This window comes from Ambystoma mexicanum, chromosome 4q, assembly GCF_040938575.1.
Source record: "Ambystoma mexicanum isolate Mex_15411 chromosome 4q, UKY_AmexF1_1, whole genome shotgun sequence".
NCBI classification, from domain to species: Eukaryota; Metazoa; Chordata; class Amphibia; order Caudata; family Ambystomatidae; genus Ambystoma; species Ambystoma mexicanum.
Genome location: NC_090928.1, coordinates 624,556,494 through 624,582,585, shown reverse-complemented (window position 1 = coordinate 624,582,585; position 26,092 = coordinate 624,556,494). Strand labels below are relative to the sequence as shown.

Genomic DNA, 26,092 nt, shown 5'->3' with positions numbered 1-26,092 from the left:
GCCCCGGAGACAGCCTCGGTCTTTCAACGAGACATGGTACGTCTCCATGGACTACCCCGGACCATCATATCAGACCGAGGTACTCAGTTTACCTCCAAATTCTGGACACTATTATGCCAATAATTAAAGATTCACCGAGCACTATCATCCGGATTCCACCCCCAAAGCAACGGCCAGACTGAGAGATTCAATGCTGGTCTGGAACAATACCTGAGATGTTTTTGTAGTAACCGACAGGAGAAGTGGTCATCTTTCCTCTCACAAGCAGAATTTGCATACAATAACCACTATCAAACTTCCATCCGAATGAGTACTTTCTATTGCACATACGGGTATCACCCACAACAGATACCATGGACTGGGCTGCAATCCACCAGACCTCCCGCAATTGACGACAGACTTTCTGAACTAAAGGAAGTACATAAGAAGGCTAAAGAAGCCCTGGAAGACAGCCAACAGACACAGCAGAGTCCTTCTGATGCGCTTCCATCTAGGCATTCGGCTCCCAACAGGTCTGGCTTCCTCCCCTTGCGGCTCTCGGATCCACGTGCCGTTAGTTTCTAGGCCTTGTGGGGGAGATGGGCACAGCACTCAGTTCTCTTCGTTTAACCGTTCTCGCGGAGGTCATCAAGGGTGGCCATGATCTCGTCTGCAGTCACGGCACCTTCTGGTGCTTGGTCATTAAAATTTGGGTCGAATTCAGCTCTCTTTCATTGCTTTTCTCCCAGGGGTGGCGAGAAACAAAATTCAGGCGTCCATCAGTCTCTGAGCCCCCTAGTGGTCTCGAGAGATAAAGTTTTAAAGTGAAAGTGAAACTGTTTTTTCTTTTACAGAGGATTCACAGCCTGAGAGGGAATATTCATGAGCATGTGAATCCATGCCAGACCCATGCTGGAGAACAATAGTTACAGGTAAGTAACTTAAACTCTCGTCCATTATAGACGACTAGGGGCTGACCCATCGCCTCGGGCTTTAAGTGGGCTTTGGCAAGGTGGGTGTGGATCCCCCTGGCATTCTCCAAAAACTGCTTTTGAACCGGGGTCCTGCCGGGGCTACCCTCAGAAAGCCACTGCCGAATTCATGTGCAGTCTTCCATTGACACAATGTGGCTGAAAAGTGAAGTACACTTAGCTTTTTTTGGGCCCGTTATGAGCGAGTCAGTCAGGTCTATTTGAAGGAGTGGTGCTGTTTTTGACCCCACCCCACAGGGTTGTGTTTTTCAGCCGTGGACGATGGGGGCTAAGCTGCTGGGTACTCCTTCATATTTTCTTTGTTTGGTATGACAGCAACTAATTGTGGACAGTAGCAGAGTCTTCCATGGTGTCATGGGGAGCCATTAACACCTCCGGGGGAAATCCTCCACCTGCTAGAACACACGGTTAGCCCCCCATTACGCCCCTAAGGACCCTGCTCTGTATGCCAAAGGCCACAACTGTTCTGCTTTAAGGCATCCTTTGTTTTTAGAGAGTTGGTATACCGTGTTTAAAGACTCACAAAATGAATAGCGCAGGTTGATTTTTGCTATTAAAAACACGGGTACTTTCGAGGTTATTCGTTTTTATATAATCGTTCATGAAAAGATTTTTACAGTGAAGTTTTATTTTTTTTAAACAAAAGGAATCTGCACTGGTCATCTTGATAACGCAGTAATCAAACTCATCTGAAAAATAGACTAAATTACAATAGAGAAAGTAACAAAGTAAAATATGTTTCTTAGTGTTAATACAGCAATTTGTTTTGTATAATTTACTGTAGATTTCGTGTTTTCTGGAAATGCACGCCAAGCCCTATTTAGGTCATGCCCATCCCTCATTGGCCCACACACATTTTTAGAGTCCTCCCACAATTTCGTATCCCTTTTAAAGCACTGCTTCCCCCACCCCCATTATGGACGAGCCAGCCACCCGAGGGGAAACCCTCACTGCTCCCTCAGCTGCAGCAAGTAATAGTGATTGTGCCATTACCAGCTGCCTCTCTCTCTCTGCTATGGGTTATCTGGGGGGAATTAGGTTGTTAGTTGGGGTTTCTCACCACCCACAACAAAGGCTGGGAACGTGTTCTTAGTTTGGATACTTTAGTGTTTGAAGGATTGCCTTATTCCCCTCTACCTCTCTTAGTTTTGCTAATCTTGGTGCCTGGTGTCAGTGGTTCTCATTTTCCCCCATTAGACTCTCTGCTCAACATCCAGTCATTTGGTTTTGGACTTCTATGTGGCTTTTTGTTTTGGAGTTGAGTGGGAAATCTGTCTTGCAGTTGGGTATAACATTATTCTTTCGTGAATGGGTATATTTTCTTATGATATAAATCTGAGAACTCTTTCTTCGGTTCATTGATTTTTTGTTTGTGTGCAGCACGTCTTTTTATAACTCTTTTATGGGCACCTCCAGTTCTTCCAGATTCCTCATGTATGTTGCCAGAGCCTCATTGTAGGTTTGTCAATAATGACATAGATTAGGTTGCAACGTAGATTTTCAAAATTAGCCAGTCTCTGGTACATTCGTTATCAATGTAAGCTCAGTGTTTTCCGAAGTCTTGCTGGTCAGCGGAAATGTTGAGTCCTTTCCTACAGTCATCCCACTTGGCGCTCCTTTGGCTGAAAGCGGCCAGGGCCCCATGGAGTTCTGTGCTTACATGTTGATTCTTTTCCACGTCATTCCCACTGGTTCCTGCTAGTGATATCCTTGTTTCCCAGCAGAGTGAGGGAAATGCTAGTCTCTTCCGTTAGTTCATCAGCACATGATAAACGGGTAAAGACAGGGGAATCGATTTACCTCTCTTTCTAAAATCACTTTTTGTTTGAGATGGGATTCCTTTTGTTCAGGTCCTGAAGAAAGAACGGCTAGTGCCGCTTGATTTGACTGCTCTACCTTCATTTCCACAAATCTGAACCCGCTGTGCGTGTACGACCCCGGAAAAGGAATTCTAGGGCAATCATTTCTTAATCTTCAGGTACAATATTTTGTAACACTTATAGAACATTTTGTAGGACTGAAATTATTCTGTCCCAAAGAGCAGGTACATACGGAAATTGTTTGTGGGTGGTCAATCCATAACTTCTTTTTTGTTGTGCATCCAGAGAGGACAGTGGAAGAGAAGAGAGCGGATGGCCTGATCAACAGATGGGCACTGCTACATGTGCTTTCTCATCGGCCCACTGTGTTGAACCAGGTCCACCTGATTTGAGTTATTCACGACTATCTATTAAGGACCTATATATTTGACCACAATCCAAATGTGAATATTTGACATTGCATTTGGTTCACATTTCTTAGTAGGAAGCAAAACATCCAGCCTTGTGTGGAAAACAAGGCAAAGTGTCCGTCGTGTGAGCCAGGCTGAGTGTATGTATATCAAAAGAAGACGTTTCTTAATATTGTTTTTTGGTAGGCTCATTGGCTGCCCCCTTTCTTGGCACACTCCAGCACCCCAGTTCTTTGTGACTCTGGACTTCATTTTTAAGCTGGGGTAGCAGGCTTGTGCCCCTTTCCCTTTCTCCTCTGATTGGTTAGGTCACCCTCTGCTTTTGCTTTTTGTCACATCGAAAGTTTGGAATTGCCCATGACTTCAGAGTAGACCATGTCTTTTCGTAGTACCCAACAGAAGATGCTTCAAGAGTGGTGTTTCTTTTGCTTATTTACCCCCTTTCAGCAAGCCGATTTATCCTATTTCTTTCAATTTATTACGTAATCTCTGGAAAGTGGTCACTTACTAGAAACTGCATCATCTCCTTGTGGATGTAGACATTGTCTTGATGTGTGCCTCCCCAGGCTAGCCCTGCAATCACAGCAGAAGGAAACTGGTGCACCCTTTGGGCGTTCTCACCTGCCTCCTCACTTGAGTTTCCTAGACTCTCTCTGCCATGGGTCATCTGATTTAAAGAACGTCCTAATCTTCGGAATCTGATCTGGTTGTATTTGCAGTCTATGGGACTCAGCTGCCCCAAGGAATTTACACTTCCTAACATTGCTTCCCAGAAGTCAGTTGCAATGATGGTCAGATCCTTTCAGGGCTTTTAGCCCCTTGGGTGTTTCAGTATTCTGTTGAATGGGAGAAAAAGGGAAATATGGATCTTTTTAATAGGTGTCCCCAAATTCCCGATACCACTGCCACACCATAGGGACTCAGCTGCAACTTTTATTAGTGTAAAACTGTTCTGCTCCCTTCCAATGCCTTTTCTATGGTGGGCATTTTTCAGAAATCCCTCTTCCAATAATCTCTTTTCTCCTGACAGACTCAGCCAACTGAGTGCAGCCAGAGGGCTTCTCGCATAGAATGGGTGCGCCACCTGGTTTGACCACAGGTTATTAGTGCCAGTCTAACTCTGGTTGCCCCCAAAGCGTAACACAGAGCTTTCTCTCATTGTTTCAGTGAGATCCTTCTCATTGGGACCCCTGCTCCTGCTTTCCCTCTTGCACTCTGGCCACCCACCCTGGGCCCTCCACCCACACCTTCCTGTGAGGCAAAGAACCTTGGACGCATCTTCGACTCCACCCACTCCTTCTCTCCTCACATCTAAGACACCTCTAAGAAGGCCCACTACCAGCTGCACCTCCTTAGTGGTATTCTTCCTTTTCTCACTTTCCCACAGAAGCTCATTGTCTCCAGAGCCCTGCTTCTCTCTAGGCTGGATTACTGCAACAGCCTCTTGCTAAATCTGCCTGCCTCTATTTTTCACCCTTTGCAACTAATCCAGAACAGGACTGCAATACCTGTTCTTTGCTCAAGCTCAGGGATCGTATCTCTCCAGCCCTGAAATCTCTCCACTGGCTCCCGGTGGCTGCAAGGATCAAGTTCAAGACCCTCTGCATTGTCCACAAGGCTTTCTGGGGCCAGGGACCACACTACATCAAACTCTCTCTTCCTAAGCATCTTCCCTCTCGAGCGCACCGCTCATCCACCTGCAACTCTCTGAGGGTCGGAAGCTTCTCCAGGCAGCGAGTAGGGGGTAGATCTCTGTCCTCGGCTGGGGCCTCCCTCTGGAACAGCCTTCCTGCCTCTCTCAAACTTGAGCAGGACCACCTAAGGTTCCGGAAGCAACTCAAGACCTTCCTTTTTGCTTCTGCTTTCTTTCGCTCTCTCTTCTCGGCTGATGCTCCTGTCTGCTGTGCTAACTGGTTACCTGACCACCTTACTGAACCTCTCGGGCACCAGGCTCCTGCAAGACCAGTAGCCCCTTGCACTGCCTCTGGGCCTCCCACCGACTTACAGACTGTATCTGCAATCCTACAGTCCCCTGCCTCTCTGCACTTACCTGAGCCAGCAACCTGGCAGCAATTACTGCGTCTGGCAGCAATTACTGCGTCTGGCAGCACTTACTGTGTATTGCTACTGCACTCCCCCCCGTCCCCTTGCCACTTGTCTTCTTCCCTCCCCCTCGCACTTGAGCGATCTGAATTACACAAGGCCTAGTGAGATTGTTTGTTTTGTCCTCCCTCTTTCTATCCTTCCTTGGCTTGTCGCGCTTAGAAACACTTGTGTACAGGCATGTTATAAATGACTTATATCATAAACCCAAAACATGTTTTTTGTTGGAATTGCTCTCTAAGCTCATGTGCATGATTTGTTTAGGTACTGAATCATTCTGTCAGATTTTTGGTCTCCCCATGACCCTCTCAATGGCTTTGTCAATTGCATCTCTGTCCTTTCTGAGACCTGTATCTAACTTTTCACCCTCATCCCAACTATCTACCACTTTGCCCTTCCCTACCACTACTCTATGCTCTATCCTACTCCCCCTTTGCCTTTGACAGGCAGAAAGCACTTTAACGCCATAACCTATGACAGTAGGATCTATACAAATGCAATATAACATATCCTTTCTTCTACTGAGCCCCCCTCTACTGGGCCTTTTCCTGGCAGATATCGCTCAGAGCCTGAAACCTCATGATCCTGCCTGGGTGACATCCAGTGACCAAAACAAGACACAAAATGTATGAAGATTTATGCATACCATCGATTTCTGCTCAAATCGCTCAATGCAAGGTGTCACAGTGGGATGCAGAGTTCTAGGCTTTGCAGAGTAGACAAGATTAACATCATCATGACTTTATACTAGTTACCTGCAACCGAGTTATGCTGTTATAATATTTCACAATTAAGAGCAAGGAGCAGCAAGGTCCATGTCATAGACATTGGGGGAAGGGAAAAGTCTGGATGATCTGCTTAAAATCGTGAGAGTGTCTTTTTTTGTGAGCGGAATAGTTATGAAGATGAAAAGATGAATAGGGGGAAAAATTAAATGTGTGAACTAGGGAAGGGATTGGATGAATAGATAAGTAGGGTATGAAAGGGGTTTTGATGAAAGATGACAGTGGCAAAAAGATAAAAAGTTTGGGCCAGGGAGGGAGTTGGATAGAAAACTGAGTAGAGTGAAAAGACAAAATGTATAGCCTAAGGAGGGGGTTGGATGGATAGCTAGGATTATGAGTGTACACTAATAGTAGGGTCTGCGGGTGGTCATTGCGCATTCCATGTAGTTAATGGTCCATCATTTGTTTGTCAGAGGGTTAAGCAAACAAGTGGTGCCACAAACCCTGCTCTCATGGCAGGGGACACCATCACTGTTTCCCATACGGTTATTGGATATGTCAACTACGTAATTACTGTTTTGTTTGTAACTGTAGCCAAAAACGTACCATTACATGTTTGAAAGTGTCATATGTTGCTGTGGGTGATCATTGTATTGTCATGTTTTATTGCAGGTATGTGCCCCTGGGCATCATGTTCCTGGTTGCCAGTAAGATCATAGAAATGGACGACATTGTCCTTTTAGTGACCAGTCTTGGAAAGTATATTTTTGCATCTATTCTCGGCCACATCATCCACGGAGGACTGGTTCTGCCGTTTATTTATTTTGCCTTTACACGCAAAAATCCCTTTAGCTTTTTAGCAGGACTTATAACACCCTTTGCAACAGCTTTTGCAACTTGCTCCAGGTGGGTTACTTTCCATACTTTGGAATGCTCAGTTTCTATGAAATGGCATATTGCTGTGGCGCTGTTTGCTGAAGATATGTATGCATACCCCTATTCCACATTCATTACCAATGTGAAGACTGAAACAAGTTTTTTCATTGAAAGATGTAAAATGATTTACAGTTTTAACCTTAACACTAAATTCACAGTGAATGCTGGCAAACACAGAAATGTAGTTTAAAGGGGGGTGTATACTATATTTTTAATATGTTTAAATTGTGGTCACACGTAAAACTGTGTCCAAACCTTACAAAAAAGCACGCTACAATTCATTTCCCAAACCTTTTGTTTTCTTTAAAAGATGCACGCTTCCATGTTATAATACCTCCGTGTGTGTGTGTGTATGCTAAACGTCCCAGGCGACAATAATCAAACACAATCCCCCTCCAGCATTCTTGCAGGTCATGCTTCTTTAGAATTCAATATGTTAACGACTGTAAACAAACACAAGCTCCATCTAGCTAACCAGTGCCTGCAAGAACACCGTTGTTTGATTATTGCCGCCAGGACATTTTAGCATTCAAACATATGGAGGTATTATAAAATGAAAGCTTGTATGTTTTAAACAACAACAACAACAAAAAACAGGTTTGCTGCACATAAAGATACTCATTCTCCAGTGTGAAAAATTCTAACGTGTTTTATTTACCTTTATTTTAGATGTGGCCACAGTTTAAACATATAAAAAGTATTGCTTGCAATTAATCAAATTAAAAGTTTGTCTTAGTAAGCAAAATTTAAAAAAATTTACATTCCTATCCAAAGATTAAAAAACTATTCATTTCATGAAAAACTATGTGTGCACCCCACTGGTTTTCCATAGTCTGCTAGACACCAACAAGTAGAGCTGCAGTTCATTTAGGTCAATTTAGGACTACAAAACTAAAAAGAAGAAATGTAGGTATATGTTACTACCACCATGTAAAGGAGTGTTATCTCTATATGGGTTATTGTGGGGCTAGGGAAAGACATGAACATGTTTCCATGTAGACCCCAATTAACAGGCTAAAAGCCATCCTTTCAATATTTAAATCAAGGATTATATCACAAGCTTTAGCTAAGGCAGACAGTATCACCAGGCTCAGACCTCCAGACATCTGGGCACCATGTGACTGTTAACTCCATAGCAACCTGTAAGTGATTGCTTCACTTTCTATGCAAGCACCAAAACGATTGTTTGCTCAGCGATTAACATGCTTGTATCTGCATGGGTTTGCAGAAAATGTGCAAAGATCAGTCTGATAAAGCACTACTTTTGCATGATGATCCACCCGGATGCGGTTTATGGTAATGGAACTGCACACATTGAAAACTTAAAGAAAAAGTAATGAAAGAGTATACATTTACAAAATAAGCAAAATTAGAAAATATTAAAAATAATATAACTAAACTCTTGAAAAATGATGGGTTGCTCAGTGTTTATCACAACTAGGTGCTACCCGAAGGTGAGCATCGCCTGTAAATTGAGACCACAGTCTTAAAGTTAACTCATTCAATGTAGTCACCGGTGGGTGGTCATAATTTCGAAAAAAAAATGTCGACAGACAAAAATGTTGACAAAAAAATGTCGAAAAAAAAAATGTCGACTTTCGTTTTTTTTAATTATATATTTATTTTAGGGGTTCGGGAGTTAAAAAAAAGGGAAAAATTTAAAAAAAATTAAAAAAGGGGGGTTCGGGGGAACCCCCCCATTTAAAAAAAAATGCATTGAAAAAAAAAGTCGACATTTTTTTTTCAACATTTTTTTTTCGATATTTTGACTTTCGACGTTTTTGTTGTCGAAATTATCACTGTAAACCGTAGTCACCATTACAGTACATTTTACAAAATTATTGATGTGAATAAGAAGATGAATCAACTCGTGCACAAGTGTGATCTGCCGTTACACAGCTACTACCAGGTGAATTAATTATCTGTAACTTTTAAGGTAGGGCAAATTGAGACTCCATTTAACTTCAGAATGTATTTAGAGTAAAAAAAAGAGTGATACAAATGCCAAATTAAGTAATGTTAGAAACACTGACGAAATCAGACATGAATAAAAAACAAAATCAGATTCAGTGTTCATAAAGAGAACTAATAGTCGCAACAGAATCACAAAGAAAGAAAGTATCCACAGTAGGGTGCTTTTCTAATGCCCCTTTGCGAGACGGTGTCCAATCTAGCCAGTAAGGTAGCACAGTGAGCTAAGCGCTCCTCCCTGATATCTGTGCGCAGCTTGCTGTGGCAGGTTCGAAATCCCAGCAGGCCAACTCAGCCTTTCATCCTGAGTACCACTCTATGCAATAATAATGTGTTCTTTTATGTCCGTGTATCAGACCTATGAGTGTGTAGTGCTATCTTAGAAATACATTATTGGTGTTATTATCTCTCTCCGGCCATAATCTCGATGTACGAATTTAACGTTTCCAGTACGTGGGAAAGAGTTAGGTCCTCAAGGATTTTTCAATATCATTAGCAAATAATGTCATGATCTCCTGCAACAAGTCTTCACACTGGATTTGTATTGTTGTTAGTATTTTCAATTTATGCTCGTGCTGCTATTTCCTGGCACAGTGTTGCCAAAAAGCATTGTGATGTCATTCTTGAAAATTCATATTTCACAAATATAGTCATAATTGTGTCACTTATGTATGTGCTAATGAAAGTGTCTTTAAAAGATTATACTCGTTTATATCAGGCAGCAATATCGAGCAGTTTTTTTTTTTCTTTTAGCCATATTTGTCAAAATTATGTGGAATCAAAAGTTATAATTGTTCTTATCCCGTTTGAGTTTTAGCTCCGGGGGTTAGCAGCTATATGGTTCATGGCTGTGGCACAGTCCAAAAGCTATCACTGAGCCCCCTATAAGATTTAAAGATATTGGGCCTCATTACGACCCTGGCGGATGGACCATGGTGCTAATAGCACCATGGTCCATGCCGGTAACTTTCCGACTCCGCCATGGCGGAATGGGGAATTACCACCCCATTCCGAGGTTGGCGGAGTGGTAATTCCCCCTTCCGCCATGGCCCTTCCCCATTCCCATTTTTGCCCCATAGGGCATAATGGGAATGGGGAAGGCGCTAAGTACGGTGCCGCAAATTGTGGCACCGTACTTAGCACCAAGGTCCCTTTGCGGCATGGTTTTTAACGCCTGCAAAAAGCAGGCGTTAAAATCACCATCCCGCAAAGGGACCTTGCAATCAGGCGTTAAGGGTCGGCGCTGTTTACGGCGCCGTAAAACCCTTAACGCCTGACTCGTAATGAGGCCATTGTTTTGGATCAATGCATTGAGAAATCGGCGGAATCTGAACATTTGCAAAAGTTGAGGAACTATGGTTATTCTGAACAACCTTGGCAACCATGGCAAAAGCCACCCTGGAAACACAATTTCAGTGTAGAACAGCATTCTCTGTTCGTTTCTTCATGTTGGTGTTATTGTTCTGTCTGATAAAACCTTTTTTTAAAAGGGCCTACGTTTTTTTCTAAATGTTCATCTCAAAGAGCCTTGTAGTATGCCTTTGATATGAACTTCACTTTCCTGACTTGTGTGGCCTTTCTTTTTTTTTTTAAATCAAACTCTGTCTGCTCACGTGTAACAGGAGCCAGTCGAAGAAAACTATAATTTGGGGTGGTAACTCATGCTTAATATGCCACAGGCTATATTCATGCCATCACCATGAGTCTTCCCTGCCACCCTGCTCTACCTTTCTTGCATCAACAGGGACCTCATTTTGACTTGAGAGCTGGCCTTGTTCCCTTCTGTTTCATATATAAGTTTGCACCAGAGAGCATGTTGCCTCGTAATTTGGGTTGAACTCCTCCCATTGGTGGTAGAATAATTTGCATACGATGGGAGTCCTTCTGTAGTGGTGCAGACATAATTAAGAAGACGAAGGTCAAAAAATCACTGAAATGGCAGCTTTTTTGGAGCACTCTGCAGGGCTTATGACTGATTCTAAGCTTTCCATCCATCGCTGTTTGTTGTCTCTTATGTCACAACAAATCTGCCCAACCTTTTGACTCTTGAGTCCAAAATAGAAAACCACAGACAGTACCAGTGTCTAATGTTTAATGTCTCAAGTCGGAAAAGCACCCTTCTTTTCTAGAACAGGGTTCTGCAACCTTTGGCTCTCCAGATGTTTTGGACTAGAACTCCCATGAGTCCCACCAACATAAACAAGGGCAAGAGATCATGGAAGTTGTAGTGCAAAACCCCTGCAGAGCTGGAGGTTGCAGACCCCTGTAGAAGTTTGCGATCTGTCCTTTCTGGGTCAGTGGTTCTAAATAGTTAAGGTGTTGCCAGTATATCAGTCATCTTAATACCAGTACTGAAATGTAATAGCTATTAAGATAATAGCATTAAGTAGCGATCTAAAGGGGTTGCAGATGTTTTTCCTTGTTTGCTAGCTAGGATGGTTCTCTGCATACTAACCATGTACATTTATATTTGTCTTGCAATGGGCTACATGAAATACTGATAAAAACACTTTTTAAAAAATGGTAATAGCATTAATGTAATATTTTCCAGTCCTTAGAAAGCAGATTGATTCTGATATGTTGACCTCAATAATAATAATAATGCGTAATGCTGAGTTTTTGTGCGGTTAGATCTGTGTGATCATTAACGGTTGTCTGCTCCTTCCCCTCAAGCTCAGCCACCCTGCCTTCAATGATAAAGTGTATTGAAGAAAACAACGGCGTAGACAAGAGAATCAGCCGCTTTATTCTACCCATTGGGGCCACGGTTAACATGGATGGAGCTGCCATTTTCCAGTGCATGGCTGCTGTGTTCATTGCTCAGCTGAACAATTTTGATCTAAATGCAGGACACATATTCACTATTCTGTAAGTTACATGATGGTTACATTGGCTACTTTCATTTCTTTTAATCTACAACCGAAATATGTACATCCATGCCAGTTTATAATTGCTGGCACCAGAGCCGGCCTTAGGGCAGGGCGGGCCGGGCTGCCGCCCGGGGCCCCATACTCCCCCAGGGCGCCATTAGCCCCCAGGGTGCCAGCTCCAGGGAGCCTTTCAAGCGCTCCCTCGAGCTGGCGTGGTTGGAGAAGTGTCATTTTAAAATTAAATGCACTCGCGGGAGCGGGCGCATTTAACAACAGTAGGGTGCTGGCACCCTATTAAGATAATTACCAGCCTGCTCCAGAGCAGGAGTGGGGCGATATTCATCTTAATAGGGTGCCAGAGCACCCTATTGTTGTTAAATGTGCCCGCTCCTGCGACCACATTTAATTTTAAAATGACACTTCTCCAACCACAAAAAGAAACATTTGGCGCCTCCACCGCCCCTCCCCCCCAATTGATCAGGGGCACGGCGGGAGGGGCGGGGGGACACCAAATTGTTCTTTTTCTGCCCGGGGCGCTGCTGCCACTAAGGCCGGAACTGGCTGGTATGAAAAAATGCAGTTTGAAAGAATGTGTGTGGCACTTATTTTTGCATTGCTTGTGAAGTGTAACCAAGTCTGATTGTACTGCAGTAATATTACACACTGAAAGTAGCACGTACACCTTTCCCTCTCCTGTTTGAAGGGCAGAAGATGGCTACTTTCTTTTTCATCCTGAGAATAAGATGCACAGTTGAGGCTTTGGGCAAAGTGTTGGCAGGGGTGGGGGTAATGTTGATGTGAGTGAATATTGCATCTGGGGTCACAGGCATGTTTTGGGAGTGCCGATCCCGACCCTGCAAGTGTTTCTATAGTCCCTGAAAAAAAGAGTTCCCCCAACCCCTTGCCACGCAGAGAACCTTAGCACAGCATTCAACATCACTGGGCCAGGGGCAGGGGGGTTGGCGGGTCTGTGCCACAGTGGACATAAGTGAGTAAAGTGTGTGGTGGAAGCGGGGGAGCCCCCAGAGATTGTCTGCATCAACCAAGAGACTTGCACTTGGACACTGCGGCACATGGCAGAAGCAGCGAGGTGACAGCCAGACTGAGTGGATGTCAAGCAGTAAGCTAGCGCAGGCATGCAGGAGATGGTGCGTACCTCTTCACTTAGGCAATGACATACTTCCGATGAGTGGGGCGTACAGCGAGAGTGGCTAATGGCAATTCAAGCCCCCAGAGTATAAGCCTGCCTTTTTTATCTGGTGTGCCCTGGCGACCCAAGACAAGATGTGGAATCCGCAATCTTAGTTTGGTGTCTTGCTCAGAAGAAATATAGGTAGCGACCTTGATTGTAGGGAAGCTCCACAACCAGAGAAATATCAGTGGTGGTGTAGGGGTGTTAGGTCCGGGTTCCCTGGTTCAAGAGGGGGATAGAAAAATCATTGCAGCCATCAAAAGAGTGCAGTTGCCAATGAAGATAAGGTCAACATCAGATACTGGGAGGGGGGGCTACTGCTGGTGCTCCGAGACAAGCCAGAACATGAGGAGCAAGCTTGCAGCAGACCCCCATAAGGTTCCGGATTTCACAGAGGTTGAGATTGTACACGAGTAGCCCCTGTGGAAACCACAAAGATTGCTGCTGTGCTCCAGAAAGTACAAAAACGTCCAATAAAAGGAGTAATGAAAAGCTGTGACCAGCCATTTGGAAAGGTAGCAGGCTGTCTATCAATATCAAAGGAGTGGAAGTGATCTAGCCGTTCAAACCAGGAGCCTTGGTCAATGGAGATGAAAGCAAGGGAGGAGCTGAGGCTCCATGAGCTAGCCACAGGTGTCTATCTGAGTTGGTGTTGGTCAATTGGAGGTTCTCCCTGGCATGACTATGGGTGAATCTAATGGCAGAATATCAGAAAGGCTTAGATATAGATTTCCTCTGATCCAAGAGAAGACTGCTTCAGCTTGTTCTATGGTGGTGAACAGACATGAGAATCAGTTACTGTGGTGTTTTCTTCTTAGCTTCCTTCTCCTCATGCCCCCTTTAAATTCCTGAATTGGAAAGAATATGCAATGTGAATTAACCCAAAGACAGAAATATTAGGATGATAGCACTAGAAAGGGATAGGATGTGATGGTGGTCTCTTAGAGAAAAAAAAAAGATATTTGCAGTGATGCAATGTCAAGATGCATCTGCCTCTTTGATTCTACTATGAAGATAGAGGGTCTGCATCATTATGGTGTTCATTGCTGGCGTGAGTCACTGGAGCATGCAGAGGAGGCCTCCACTGGAGAGTCAAGCTCTACCGGACTTGCCGTCCATCCAAGAGCACCCCTGGCGGGGAAGCTGTTCCTTGTCAAAGGATACCCAAGACTCGGACCAAACAAAGACTCTACATCAGTGCCTTGTTCCATTCACCATTAGCTCAGTAAGACTGAATGAGTCACCTGCTCTACTGACTTCCTCTGCCCTGGAAGCCAGCTATGTGAGATCCTGCATGGAAACTGAGACACTGAAGCAAGGATGCATATACAAGAGCACCAGTGAAGGGACATACCAACAGGTCTGGGGTTACTACGCTGTTTATTACAAACCTGTGAAAGACTATCTACACAGAAGATTGGTACCTGAGATGCTACGGCGGCTTCTTTGATGTTGTCATAGAAAAAATATGACCATATCCTTAGCTCGGAAAAATTTAATTTAAAAAGCAAGCAGACACTAAAAAATGCAATATGAAAAAAACACAAAAAGAAATTTCTGAGGTGAAGCTAACCTTAAAGGTATTCTGAAATGCTGGGTTCACAGTCAGAAAAATGAACTGAGCTTCAAGAGCCACTCTGATGCATCACTATATTCTGGAGTGGTCCGGCTGCCCCAAAGTGTGGGTATGTCTTACACTCATATTCACCTGGTAGCCAATTTGCCACATTTCCTACCAATACAAAAGTCAATGAATGTGATATCCCAAATAACACCATTGTGCTTTCCCAAGGTCAACCATTTCTACAACTGGAAAAATACAAAACCAAGACCGAAAGGCCTCAAAAAGTGCATAATTGCTCAACATGAGAAGGGAGTTCTTGCTCGACTTAAGTGTTCTGAGATCCCTCACACCGATAACCAATGCTTATGAATGTCTATTGATAGCATTCACTAAGAGTGCCTTATAAATAAACTATCATTTTGTGGTGCAAGTATTAATAAACATCCAGTGATGGAGAACCTAAGTTGGCAGACACAGTCTCCAGTTTGGTGCTGAGAAAGAAATCTTCCTTACATGTAGGTCAACTGTGGAGGCTGTCAAGATGATGCTGGGCCAGAGACAAGAGGACCTGATGATGGGGTCTAGCGTATCTTTCTGGTAGATGACGTTGCAGTCCTGATTACTGGGATTTACAGGAGGTGGGCAAGAAGCTCAGGTTAGGTAAGCCCTGGTTTCAAATGAGTCCTAGGTTTTTGTTTAATGGTCTTTGCGTTTGAGGTCAGATGAAGGGTGCATCAACTTCATGGTTATTTCTACTTGAATCCACAGATGTCAGCAGTGCTTTTCCTCCAGAGTGTGATCTTGGATTGATAACATATTAGAGCTTCCTCACTGTCCTCTTTATTGGAGTCATTTTCTTGGGGCCTTTGGAACCCATCCCAGGATGGCATGGATAAGGTATAAAGCCCCCTTTCTTATAGGAATATCAGAGATCTGAGGGTAAACTTAGTTTCCTACCACAATCTTGCATTATTCAAAATGTTGGCAGACTCCGAACTCTGCTACATTCAAACCTTCCTGGGTCTCTTCCTGGGCAAATAAATAGGATGTGGGGTAAGCCCTGAATCATAGACATCCTACTCAGTCGCTGGTCTAATGAGGTCTTGGCCACTTATTGGCCATATAGAGCCACATGCTTATCCTTTCATGCAAAGGGAACCCATTTCAGCTGTGGTATTCTAACAAGATTACCATTACAAGAGCAGCACCTTCCCTTAGCCTCTCTTTGTTACTGTACGAAAGTTGCAAGGAATTGCAACAAAGTCACGCTTTTACCACCCCGTTGAGTAAGACAGCTAAAAGGGCAAGGTTACTCACCCAGGGAACCACTGCGTACCTTTGTGATACCCTTCCCTGAAAAGCTTAAGATCTCTCAGGGAGCACATATTCAGATTGATGCCTCATTGAGACCTGAGATTAGGACTCCCAAGGGTAATGAAAGGTCAGGGAACCAGTCTAGGAAGAGCAAAATGTTATGGAGGCTCACAACAGAGTTTCAGATTAAGACTTTCTCACCAACAGTGTACCCTTCCCAGAATGAGAAGAGGGGGACTAGTCCTCAATGAGAAAGTCTTCATGTTTCAAGTGGGCAAACTGCCCCAAAAGTCCATCTGTAGACCCATGATTAAACCCAGTCCCATCCAGAACAGTGAGGTCAAGCCCTTGCATGCGAATGGACCACCTGAGCAAATCTGACTGCTCTCCATCCCTAGCCCTAAGCCACTTTAAAAGCATACGTATAGTTTGGATTGTAGGGTCGGATCCTACTATGTATTCCTTGCATTTCTATACTCTGTTGTGATCAATCAGCACCTATCCCTTCAGCATCAGTCCAGTGGCTTGTAACGCTCACCTGACTCCCACGGGGGCGCTGGCCTGGTTCGCGCTGCTGTGACCTCATCTAAGGTGATGCGCAGGGTTCGGAAGACGGACTGGACCGGGCCACAGATCTGGCTTGTCTGACTCGCAGAAGTATCCTTCTATAGGTGAGAATAGGGGGTTAACTGTCTGCGGGGTAATGCAATCGGCCTCCCTCTTACCCCTCTCACCCTCCTCAAAACCCTTCTGTGCTTCCCCGTAGCGTCTCACCTTAGGGTCTGGAAGGACGAGCTCTCCATCCTGCTTCTGATGCAGGGGCGCGTTGGTATCCAGTTACGTCACTGGATTTTCGGATGGGTGAGAACCAAACTTGCTTGGCTTCCAGGTAAGTTTTTCTATAAGTGGTTCCCCTTGTGTCCATGCATTAATGTTCTAATGCTAGTGTCTTTTTCCCCATAGGGGCCGGGATACGGAATGCCGGGGAACAGGCACCGACCTGAGGTGAGCGGTGAAATCCTTGTGGAAATCAGGTAAGTCTTTAATGAGTGTTTTGGTAATGTCTTTTCATTCACTCATTAACGCTGATGTCTTTTTTCCCCTTAGGGGCCGGGATCCGAAAATGCCTGGATGCGGCGCGGACCCGAAATGAAAAGGGAATGACCCAACAGGTAAGTCTTGACATGGAGTTTTAGCTTCCCTTTTCCCTTCTTTCTCTCACCTTTGTTCTTGTCTTTTTCTCCCTAGGCGCGGGGGCGCGACTGCGAATCCGGATGGTCGCTGCTGAACATGGAGGCGCCCTGTAAAAGTGAGTAGAATGCGGCGCTGCAGCGATCGATGCGATGTGCTTTTAAAAATAAATGTCTTCCTTTTCAGGATTGTCGGCGAAATGTCTCTGGGATGCAGATTTAGCAGGTGAGGCCTTTTCCTTCTTCTGTTCTCTTATTCCCTTCCTTTGCAGGTGATTCAGAATGCTGGCAGGTGTGACAGAAGTCAAGATGCAGGAGCAGACACGGTGAGCGTCCAGCTGCTAGATGCAGAACAACGCGAGGCACGTGTGGCTGATCGGGTGTGGTTTAAATAGCCTTCGAAGAAGTTCCTAGAATGTGTCCTTCCTCCAATCAGGTATGTATCCTTCCCCGACCACACCCAGGTGGTAAATGAGTCCCACAGGTAAAGTAGTTCCTTTCAGGCCTCAAGGAGGCCGGGGTTCTGCAGCATGGTCTGCATCAGGTAAGTGCACCCAAACACTTTCATAATGAGCCTGGCGCCTATGGCGCCAGGACTGACGTTTTCTATGAGCCTGGCCATAGGCGCCAGGACGATGTCCAAAGGTCCCCTATAAGGGGTTGCTGGGACCTTCCCCGGGGACTTGATGTCCGCTTTCGGGGACGCAGGGCCTGAGCCGACTCCCCGGGAGCGGGCATCGTGACATGGCTGTCAGTCATGATTCTCTCTAATGAAACCTTATCCACTACCAGTGGCCCTAAGAGTCTCTTAACTTGCCTATCTGACCTGCGAGACAATGGGCAAGCCATGCAAAGCTTGTGGTTGTGTTCCTCCAAGTCCCCCAGAAGTGATGGGGCAGGAGGGCCTTCCTATGACCTCCATTGTTGCTTCTACGGACATCCTAACCATGGACACTGGTTCTAAGAGTCCTTTGCCATGCCTCTCAGTAGGGAAGGGGCTACTTGCTTCCATGTTCCGTGTACTCCAAAGAGACCAGCAAAAGGTACCTTGTGTACTGCTTCCTTCAAGGGGGGTTTTGGCTCACGGTCCTTTTTAAGCTCATGGTCGTAGTTTGTAGTCACCGTACTCAGTGAAGAGGAACCTGTCCTCCTAGTCACTAATGTGGCACTGAGGGGTTTTCCTTTTAAACTAGAACAAGGCCTCCTTCAGTAGTACCTTTAGAGTGGAACACCCTTTCTTCTTTGGGCAGTTGTCTGTATAATCAGGTCCCACATCCACCGCAGCTCTAGAAGCTTAGGCAGGCCCCTCAGGCCAGATTTCCAAGCACCCTCAGAGTCCCCAGTTGCCTCTTTCTCAAAAGCAGGTTGGTCTGCAGGGTCTGATTCTGACTGCACTTGCGCTTTTCCAAGGGTTCTCCACTTCACACAGAGATTATCTCTTGGGGGAAGATTCTCGAGAGTGGAATACTCTTTTTGTCCTTGAAAGAAGCCTTCCCCATCAGGGCCTCATTTAGGCAGCAGTTCTGATAACTCAGGCAGGTTCCTTTGGTCAGACACACAAACCACTTACAGAGCCCTCCCCTTCCTCTCTTGCGAATGTAGGATCATTTGTGGAGTCAGTCTTAGGCTACAGGTTGGCAGGCATTCCTTGCCTTCTGTAAGGGCTGCAGGAGCGCACTCCTCAACAGGTTATCCCTTCTGGGATTCTCACTGGAAGATCCGAACTCCTACGAGGTCACAATCTGCAGACACAGTGCAATAGTAACTAACACATTCTAAAACAAACATTTGCTGGGGCATTCACTAGGCACTCGCAAGGATAGTGGATAACTGATCATCCATCTGTAGTGTCACTAGGGCAGTTGGAAAACATGCAGGTCAACTAGCTTGCCTAGTGGTCACAGAAGTACCCTGTACCAGGTTTGCTACTCTCCTAGGGATGACTCACTAGTGACACATAAATGATGCTGTTTGCAGATCCCACTTTCCTTTCTGGTGCCCTGAATGTGACACCATTGTTATACATCTAATTACATTGCAGGAAGCGTGTATATGTGATTAAGTATATATATTATGGGAGCCCCCAGGTGGGTGTGCTCCCCATAAAACACAAACCCTTACTGGCTCTGATGTCGCTCTCAAACTGCAAGAGTTCCAGAACGACGTCAGAGTTTACATCACAACATCTCCCCTTCAGGGGTGAACAGGGAAAGGGGAAAAAAAGAGGAAAGAAAATAAAAAGTAACAAAATTAAACCATTAAAGTAAAAAGGATACAATTTGTGATAAACATAGTCACTCTTGAAGTTTTGAGTAACTCTCCTGCTCTGCAGCAGCATCCTTTTGGCAGGGATTGAATCACCACCACTCTTCACCATTGTGGTATATCTGGATAGACCTTGGTTGTGAATCCGCTCTTGACTTTCATAATCATGTGGCAGCTCAATTGGTCTGTTCAGTTCTCCGGGCAAACACGACATCATCACATGACCATCTTTTTCCATCTTCCAGAATCACTGACTTCTCTGATGCTTTTACCACTCTCCGTGCTTCCCTTAATCTGGATAAGCCTTTTAACATTTTCCTAGGTTCTTTTACACGCACCCAATCTCCTTCCTTAAACTCACTTTTCCATACATGCTTTGTATGGCCAAAATACCCTTTGTACTTCCTTTGTTTCTCCTTCACTATCCTTGTAATATTTTCAATGTCTATTTATCTGCAGTCCTTTGATGGTAACCATGGTGGCCTGAACCTGTTAGACGCTACCGTCCCTCTAAACGTTCCTTCTTCTGTTGCAGAATGAGGAGTCATTCTATATGCATTTAATGCCTCCTTGAGTGTATCCATGGAAATGAATTGGCTACAGCCAGTTATATTATGTTCTTTGCAAACCCATTCATACACTCTACTAATCCATTGCCCATGGGATGATAAAGCAAAGTGACCTTGTGTTCAATGGCTCTGTCCTTTAAGAACGCTTGCATCTCCTCTGACATGACAAATTTCAAAACCAAATTCAAATCCCAAACCGGCACCTGGAAAGGAGACGGCGAGAATACATTAGTCAGCCCTTTAAGAAACTGGGAAACAGGGAAATCAAAGGAATCTTAAAGTAAGAACATTCTTCAGACAAGCGCTTAAGATAGAGAGCGCCACCAGGTAACACTTAATGGTACCCACTTGAAGGCCACTGTGGGCCAAAGAAAGTAAGAACGACAAAACCATAGGAATGGAGCACTGAAAAGGATCAACATTGTGATCTGTGCACCAGTCGCAGAACTTACGCCAACAGTACAGGAATTTTGTTGCAGGCCACCTGGCCGAAAGCAACACCCCCATCATGTCATCCGGGAGGTCCCAATCCTTATACCTCAACCTTTCAGATACCAAATGTGAAGGTTGAGATGCTTGACCTCTGGATGGAGAACCTGACCCCCTCACGCGAGAGCACATCCTCTTGGCAGGGAAGACGGCGTGGAGGGCAGATGGACATTTCTAGAAGGTCCGGGTACCATGCTCTCCTGGCCCAATCTGGAGCAATGAGGATCATGTGGTAACCGAACCTCCGTAACCTCCGCAACACTTGAGGAATGACGGGGACTGGAGGAAACGCATACAGCAGTAGGAATGACCAATCCACCACAAACGAGTCTCCTAAGGCTCCTCTTAGAGGAAATTCCCTTGAGTAGAATCTCTTGCACTTCCGTTTGACACTGGTGGCGAAGAGATCAACTTGTGGGGTTCCACAAAAGGGTGAAGATCTCCTGAAGGACTTCTTGAGCCAGCTCCCACTCGTGAGAGATCGAGCTGTGCCTGCTCAGAGCGTCCGCTGCCGCATTTTCGTCTCCGACCGGATGAACTGCCAGGATCGAAATTTCCTGCTGGATGACCCAGAACCAGAGCTGCATTGCCTCTCTGCATAACGGAAGTGACCCTCCCCCCACTTTTTTGTTGAGGTAATGCATGGCCACTGTGTTGTCCGTCATGATCAGGACACTCTTCCCCCGTACAGAGGGCAGAAACGCCTTCAGGGCTAGCCTGATGGCCCTCAGCTCTAACAGATTGATGTGGAGTCTGGACTCCGACGGAGACCAACGACTGTTGGCAGTCAAGTCATTGGCATGAGTGCCCCATCATGTGAGGGAAGCATCCGTCACTACTGTCACCTCCGGCCATGGTTGCCAAAACGGTTCCCCCCTCATCAGGTACCCTTCGTTGGCCCACCACAGAAGATCCTGGGAGGCAGAGAGTGGAATCCGAATGGGATCCGTCATCTTGCTGGAGAACTGCGATCACGGCATCCTGAGAACCCATTGCATGGATCTCATGCGCAACCTGGCCTTTGGCACCAGAAAAATTCAGGATGCCATGAGGCCAAGCAACCTTAAGAATTCGAAAGCCGGGAGACTGTGGCCATGTTGAAACTTGTCCACCATCTGCACAATGTGATGAGCCCTTACCTTGGGAGGTGAACACTTCCCCAAGGACTTGTCTAACACAGCCCCAATGTACTGGGGCTCTTGGGAAGGTGTCAGATGCGACTTCTTGAAATTCAGGGAGAAGCCCAGCCTGTGGAGGGTGCGGCAGGTGAGACCAAGATGATCCAGCGCTTGCTCGGAAAGCGTGCCCGGATCAACCAATCGTCCAGGTAGGGGTAGACGTGTATCCCCCCTTGCCTGAGGTACGCTGTCACCACCACAATTAGCTTGGTGAAGACCCTCGGGGCAGAGGTCAATCTGAACGGCAGGACCCGAAACTGAATCTGCGAGTCGCCAGCCGCAAACCTCAGGTACTTTCTGTGCACGGGATGAATCGGCACATGAAAGTAAGCATCCCTTAGGTCCAAAGACAGCAACCAATCCTGAAGTTGAAGGGCCTGGAGGACTTCAGAAAGAGTGAGCATCTTGAACTTGTCCTTCCTGAGAAGTTTGTTCAGCCAACGCAAGTCCATGATGGGTCTCAATCACCCGTCTTTCTTTGGGATCAAAAAATAAGGGGAAAACCATCCCTTGTTCCTCTCCGCCACAGGCACCAGTTCTATAGTGCCTTTCTCCAGCAAGCTCAAGATTTCCTGCACAAGGAGCGGCTCCGGAGGCTTCAAAGAGAGTTTCCCCCGTGAATTGACGTGAGGCCGCTGAAAGAAGGGAAGGCAGTAGCCGTGGGCTATGGTATCCAGAACCCACACATCTGAAGTAACAGCACGCCATTCTTCGAGATGCTGAGACAGTCTGCCCCGAACCGGAAAACCATGGGTCATGGCCTCATGACTGTTTGGAAGTGGCTGCAGCAGTGCCTGAAGGCAAAGAGGCAGCTGCCTGAGCAGCTTTGGCACCACCATTTCCCCAACCATCGCAGGTACTTTTTCGCTGGCCCCTTTGACTGGCGGCCCCTCTCGCTCTACCAAATGAGGAGTAGTAATGAAAAGAATCTCCCCTCCACTGCTGTCGCCTAGGACGAAAAGGCGGAGGTTGACCAACCGCGGCGCTTAAAGATTTCGCCGCAGCTTTTGAGGTCTGCAACCTCTCAAGGCTCTTGTCAGCCTTGCTGCCACACAAATGTACACCATCAAAGGGCATGTTCAGAAGACAGGCCTGCACATCCGGAGCAAACCCTGACTTCAGCAACCACACAAATTTGCGTATAACGGTGCTCGCAGCCATGGACCGGCTAACACTGTCGGCCGTATCCAAACCCGACTGAAGGGATTCACACATGGCATCCTTGCCGTCCTGCATGAGAGCAAGGAACCCATCCCTTTCTTCCCCCGATGGAATATGCTCAGCTGCTAAAGAAACACAATTCCACAGAGTGTGTGAAAACCTTGCCAAGGCACACGTGGAGTTGGGCGATTTTAAGGCCATGCTCCCAGCAGTAAATTCCTTCCGGGCCCAACTATCAAATCGCTTGTCGTCCCTATCTGGAGGGATGGTAGGGTATGCCGCCTGCCTCAAAGTGGCTGTTGCCGCCTGAACCACCAAACTCTCGGGAGTGGGGTGAGTAGATAAATAGCTGGGGTTGCTAACGGAAGGGCGGTATTTCTTGGTCAAAGACTTATTAACAGCCGGAAGAGATTCCGGGGACTGCCAAGCAGCTGCCACCCTTTTCTGTAAGGTAAGATGAAATGGCAAACCCGGGTCAGAAGACAGACCTTGATCTAAGATGTCCGTTAGATCATCCTGTACAAAGTCTTCAGGAGGACTGGACCAGCCCAGATACTCCAAGACCTGCGCCATGAGCCTCCTGTAGGAGGACTCCGCATGAGCCCCAGGCTCAGGTCTACCAAATTCCACTTCCGGGGAAGTGTCCAACTCACTGGCATCATGGAGGGTCTGCCTCAACTCTTCCAACTGACTGTCTCCAGAAAATGTGGAGATTCATCAAGTTCACCAGGGTCCTCAAACTCGGACCTTTCCTCCTCTTCATAAATTTCATCCAGACGGAGCTGAAACCCAGGTCTGGTGACAGAGGAGGGTCTGGAGGCCAAAACTGACCTCACAGACTTCGCTGTAGCCTTCCTTGTAGGATCCATGATATCTGGGTACTCCAAAGGCAAATTTAGAGAAAAAATCAGCGAAGGCGCCGATAACGCCGAAGGCTTCGACGCCAAGAGCATCGCCAACCTCGATGTCATGAGCGCTGAATGCTTCGGCGTCAACGTCGACACAGGTGCTGACGGCGCCATGGGCTGATACGACGGCAAATCCTTGTCTGTATGGGGCCTCGAAGGCTCCCGATGCGAGTCGCGTCGTGTACCTGAGCCCGAAGGCATGCAAGCCACGTTACGAGACGGATCCTGGCCGGCTTTGCGAGGAGGCGCAACCGGACATGTGCCTTGCGATAGAAAACTCGCTAACATTGATTCTTTAAACGCAGTCCATTCCTCCAGAGTCTAGTCGTCGGGCACGTAACCTTCCTCGAGGCACCATCCTCCGAGGAAGACGCGGAAGGTGACCGGTGACAGCGCTTCCTAGAGTGCCAGGACGAGGAAGAAGAGTGGCAGGAACCACTCCGGGACCGATATACCTGGGACTCTTTCCAACGCAGAGAGTCGTCGGTGGAAACCCCTTTGGACTTAGATTTGGAAGTTCAGGACTTAACAGGCTTAGAGCCCCTACCCACCTGGAGCTTCCCCTTCCGCTCCCGCAAGGCCTTGGCAGTCAGCGACTGGCATTTCGAGCAGTCGTCGGTGTCTGGCGACTTGCCCAGGCACCACAAACAAATGAGGTGGGGGTCGGTGAGCGACATTTCGACTTGCAGTACCGGAAGATCTTGAAGCCAGACCGCAGAGTCGGAGGGTTCGAAGAGAAAGACATTGTAATCGATGAACACACAAGGCGCGCCGAGTTCTACGAACTGACACGTTCGCGGAAAAAACGGAACTGAGGCTACGGGAGCCGTGCGTCCTATTTATAACATCCGGTGACTTCACCCTTGACGGAGGCCTTCGAGGGACATCGACCCGACGTCATCTACGCAGGACGCCCTCTGCTGAAAAAGTTTCCGAAGTGCACAGCTGTGGACATTACATGTCAAAGATGTGGAATACGTTGTACAACACAATCCTTTCGAAACATTCTTATGGAATTATCTGGCTTGCAGGGATAACCACTCGGAACACTCAATGGGCTCTGTAATCTTTTGTTCACACAGTTTCATCAATTCCTTCTGTAGGGCATCTCTTGTTCACAATGGAATGTTTGTAACTATGTGCGATGGGCTTGGCACCCCTCTTTAGAACGATCCTTTGTTTGAAACCTTTAAGCATCCCAATATTTTCATTGAATACTAATGGAAACCTCTTTGCTAGACCTTCATTTGTATTATAATCCTCATTGGACACACATAGTATCAGAATAGTCTCTCCTGAGTGTATCTTTATTCGGAGGGCTGCCTGTCCTTCCCAAGCTACCACTGACAATCCATTTCTGCCACGTACAACTTACAGTACATCTCTCTACCTTCAAAGCTGAGATGAACCCATTTATAACCATTGATGTTGATGGGACTCTTACTATATCCTGCGGCCCTGATATTGGTTAACCTTAAATCTTCATATCGCCCATCCAATTCTTTGGTAAATGTCATGAGATCTACTATTGTGTATGGCGAACCTGTGTCCACCATCACTTGCATAGGTATCTTATTTATATACATGCACACCCATGGACCTCTCTTTCCTCCTGTGGTGGTTGTCAAGATGTGTATGTCCTGTTCTTCTCTGGAGTTTAAAACAGATAACAGGCTATTTGGGCCCCCTATTTCTTCCAAGGCCCTAATATTTGCATTAATGGGGCGGTTACTTTCTTCATATGTTCTGCTACTTGAACCCATTCTTCCCCTTCCTCTGCCGTTTCTGCAGACTTTGCCAACATTTCCAATATTTCCACACCTGAAGCACTCTGCTGCATTTGCTGGGCATTCTCTATCACCATTTGTATGCCTGCCCCAACCGCATTTGTAGCATCTCCCTTGCAGTCTATTAAATGTGTCTCTTTCTCTCCTAGGTTTCTCAGAGAGTCTCGTTTTGGCAGTAACTATGGACATCTTCCTTATCAATGCTACTATGGCATCTTCATCATCATCATCATCTTTTTCCACTTGCACACTCTTGATTTCTGTGTGGTCTTTAGCCTGCCATATTGTTTGCTGAATGTGTGAGTCAGCAGTGTGAAACAATAATTGATCTCTTCCGAATTCTTCTGCAACGCCTGTGAACCTGCATGTAGCCATTAATCCTCTTAAGGCTGCAATGTAGGTATCTACTGATTCTCCCTTAATCTGTTTTTGGGAGAAGAAATGGTACCTCTCAAGTACCACATTTGTTTTATTAGCAAAATGTTTGGAGAGTTTAAGAAGGGCAACTTCATAACGCCTGTTGCTACTTGAGCAAGTGGAATCCTGACTCCTCATCACTATTGTTTTGATCAGGTAGGTTGCGGAATATCCTGAGTGCTTCAGCCCCTATGCAGTTTAACAGAGTGGCCTCCTTTAGGTCATCATTGAATTTTGCTCCTCCAATTGCCC

General features: G+C 46.0%; 1 protein-coding gene across 1 annotated transcript in view; it reads left to right on the top strand.

The window, feature by feature from the left end:
- Positions 1 to 26,092, top strand: part of SLC1A4 (solute carrier family 1 member 4) — a 267,158-nt gene that overhangs the window by 174,366 nt on the left and 66,700 nt on the right. Inside the window, exons 5-6 of the mRNA XM_069608167.1 lie at positions 6,702 to 6,935; positions 11,610 to 11,804. Coding sequence (XP_069464268.1) covers positions 6,702 to 6,935; positions 11,610 to 11,804 — 429 coding nt within the window. The remainder of the gene's footprint in view (positions 1 to 6,701; positions 6,936 to 11,609; positions 11,805 to 26,092) is intronic.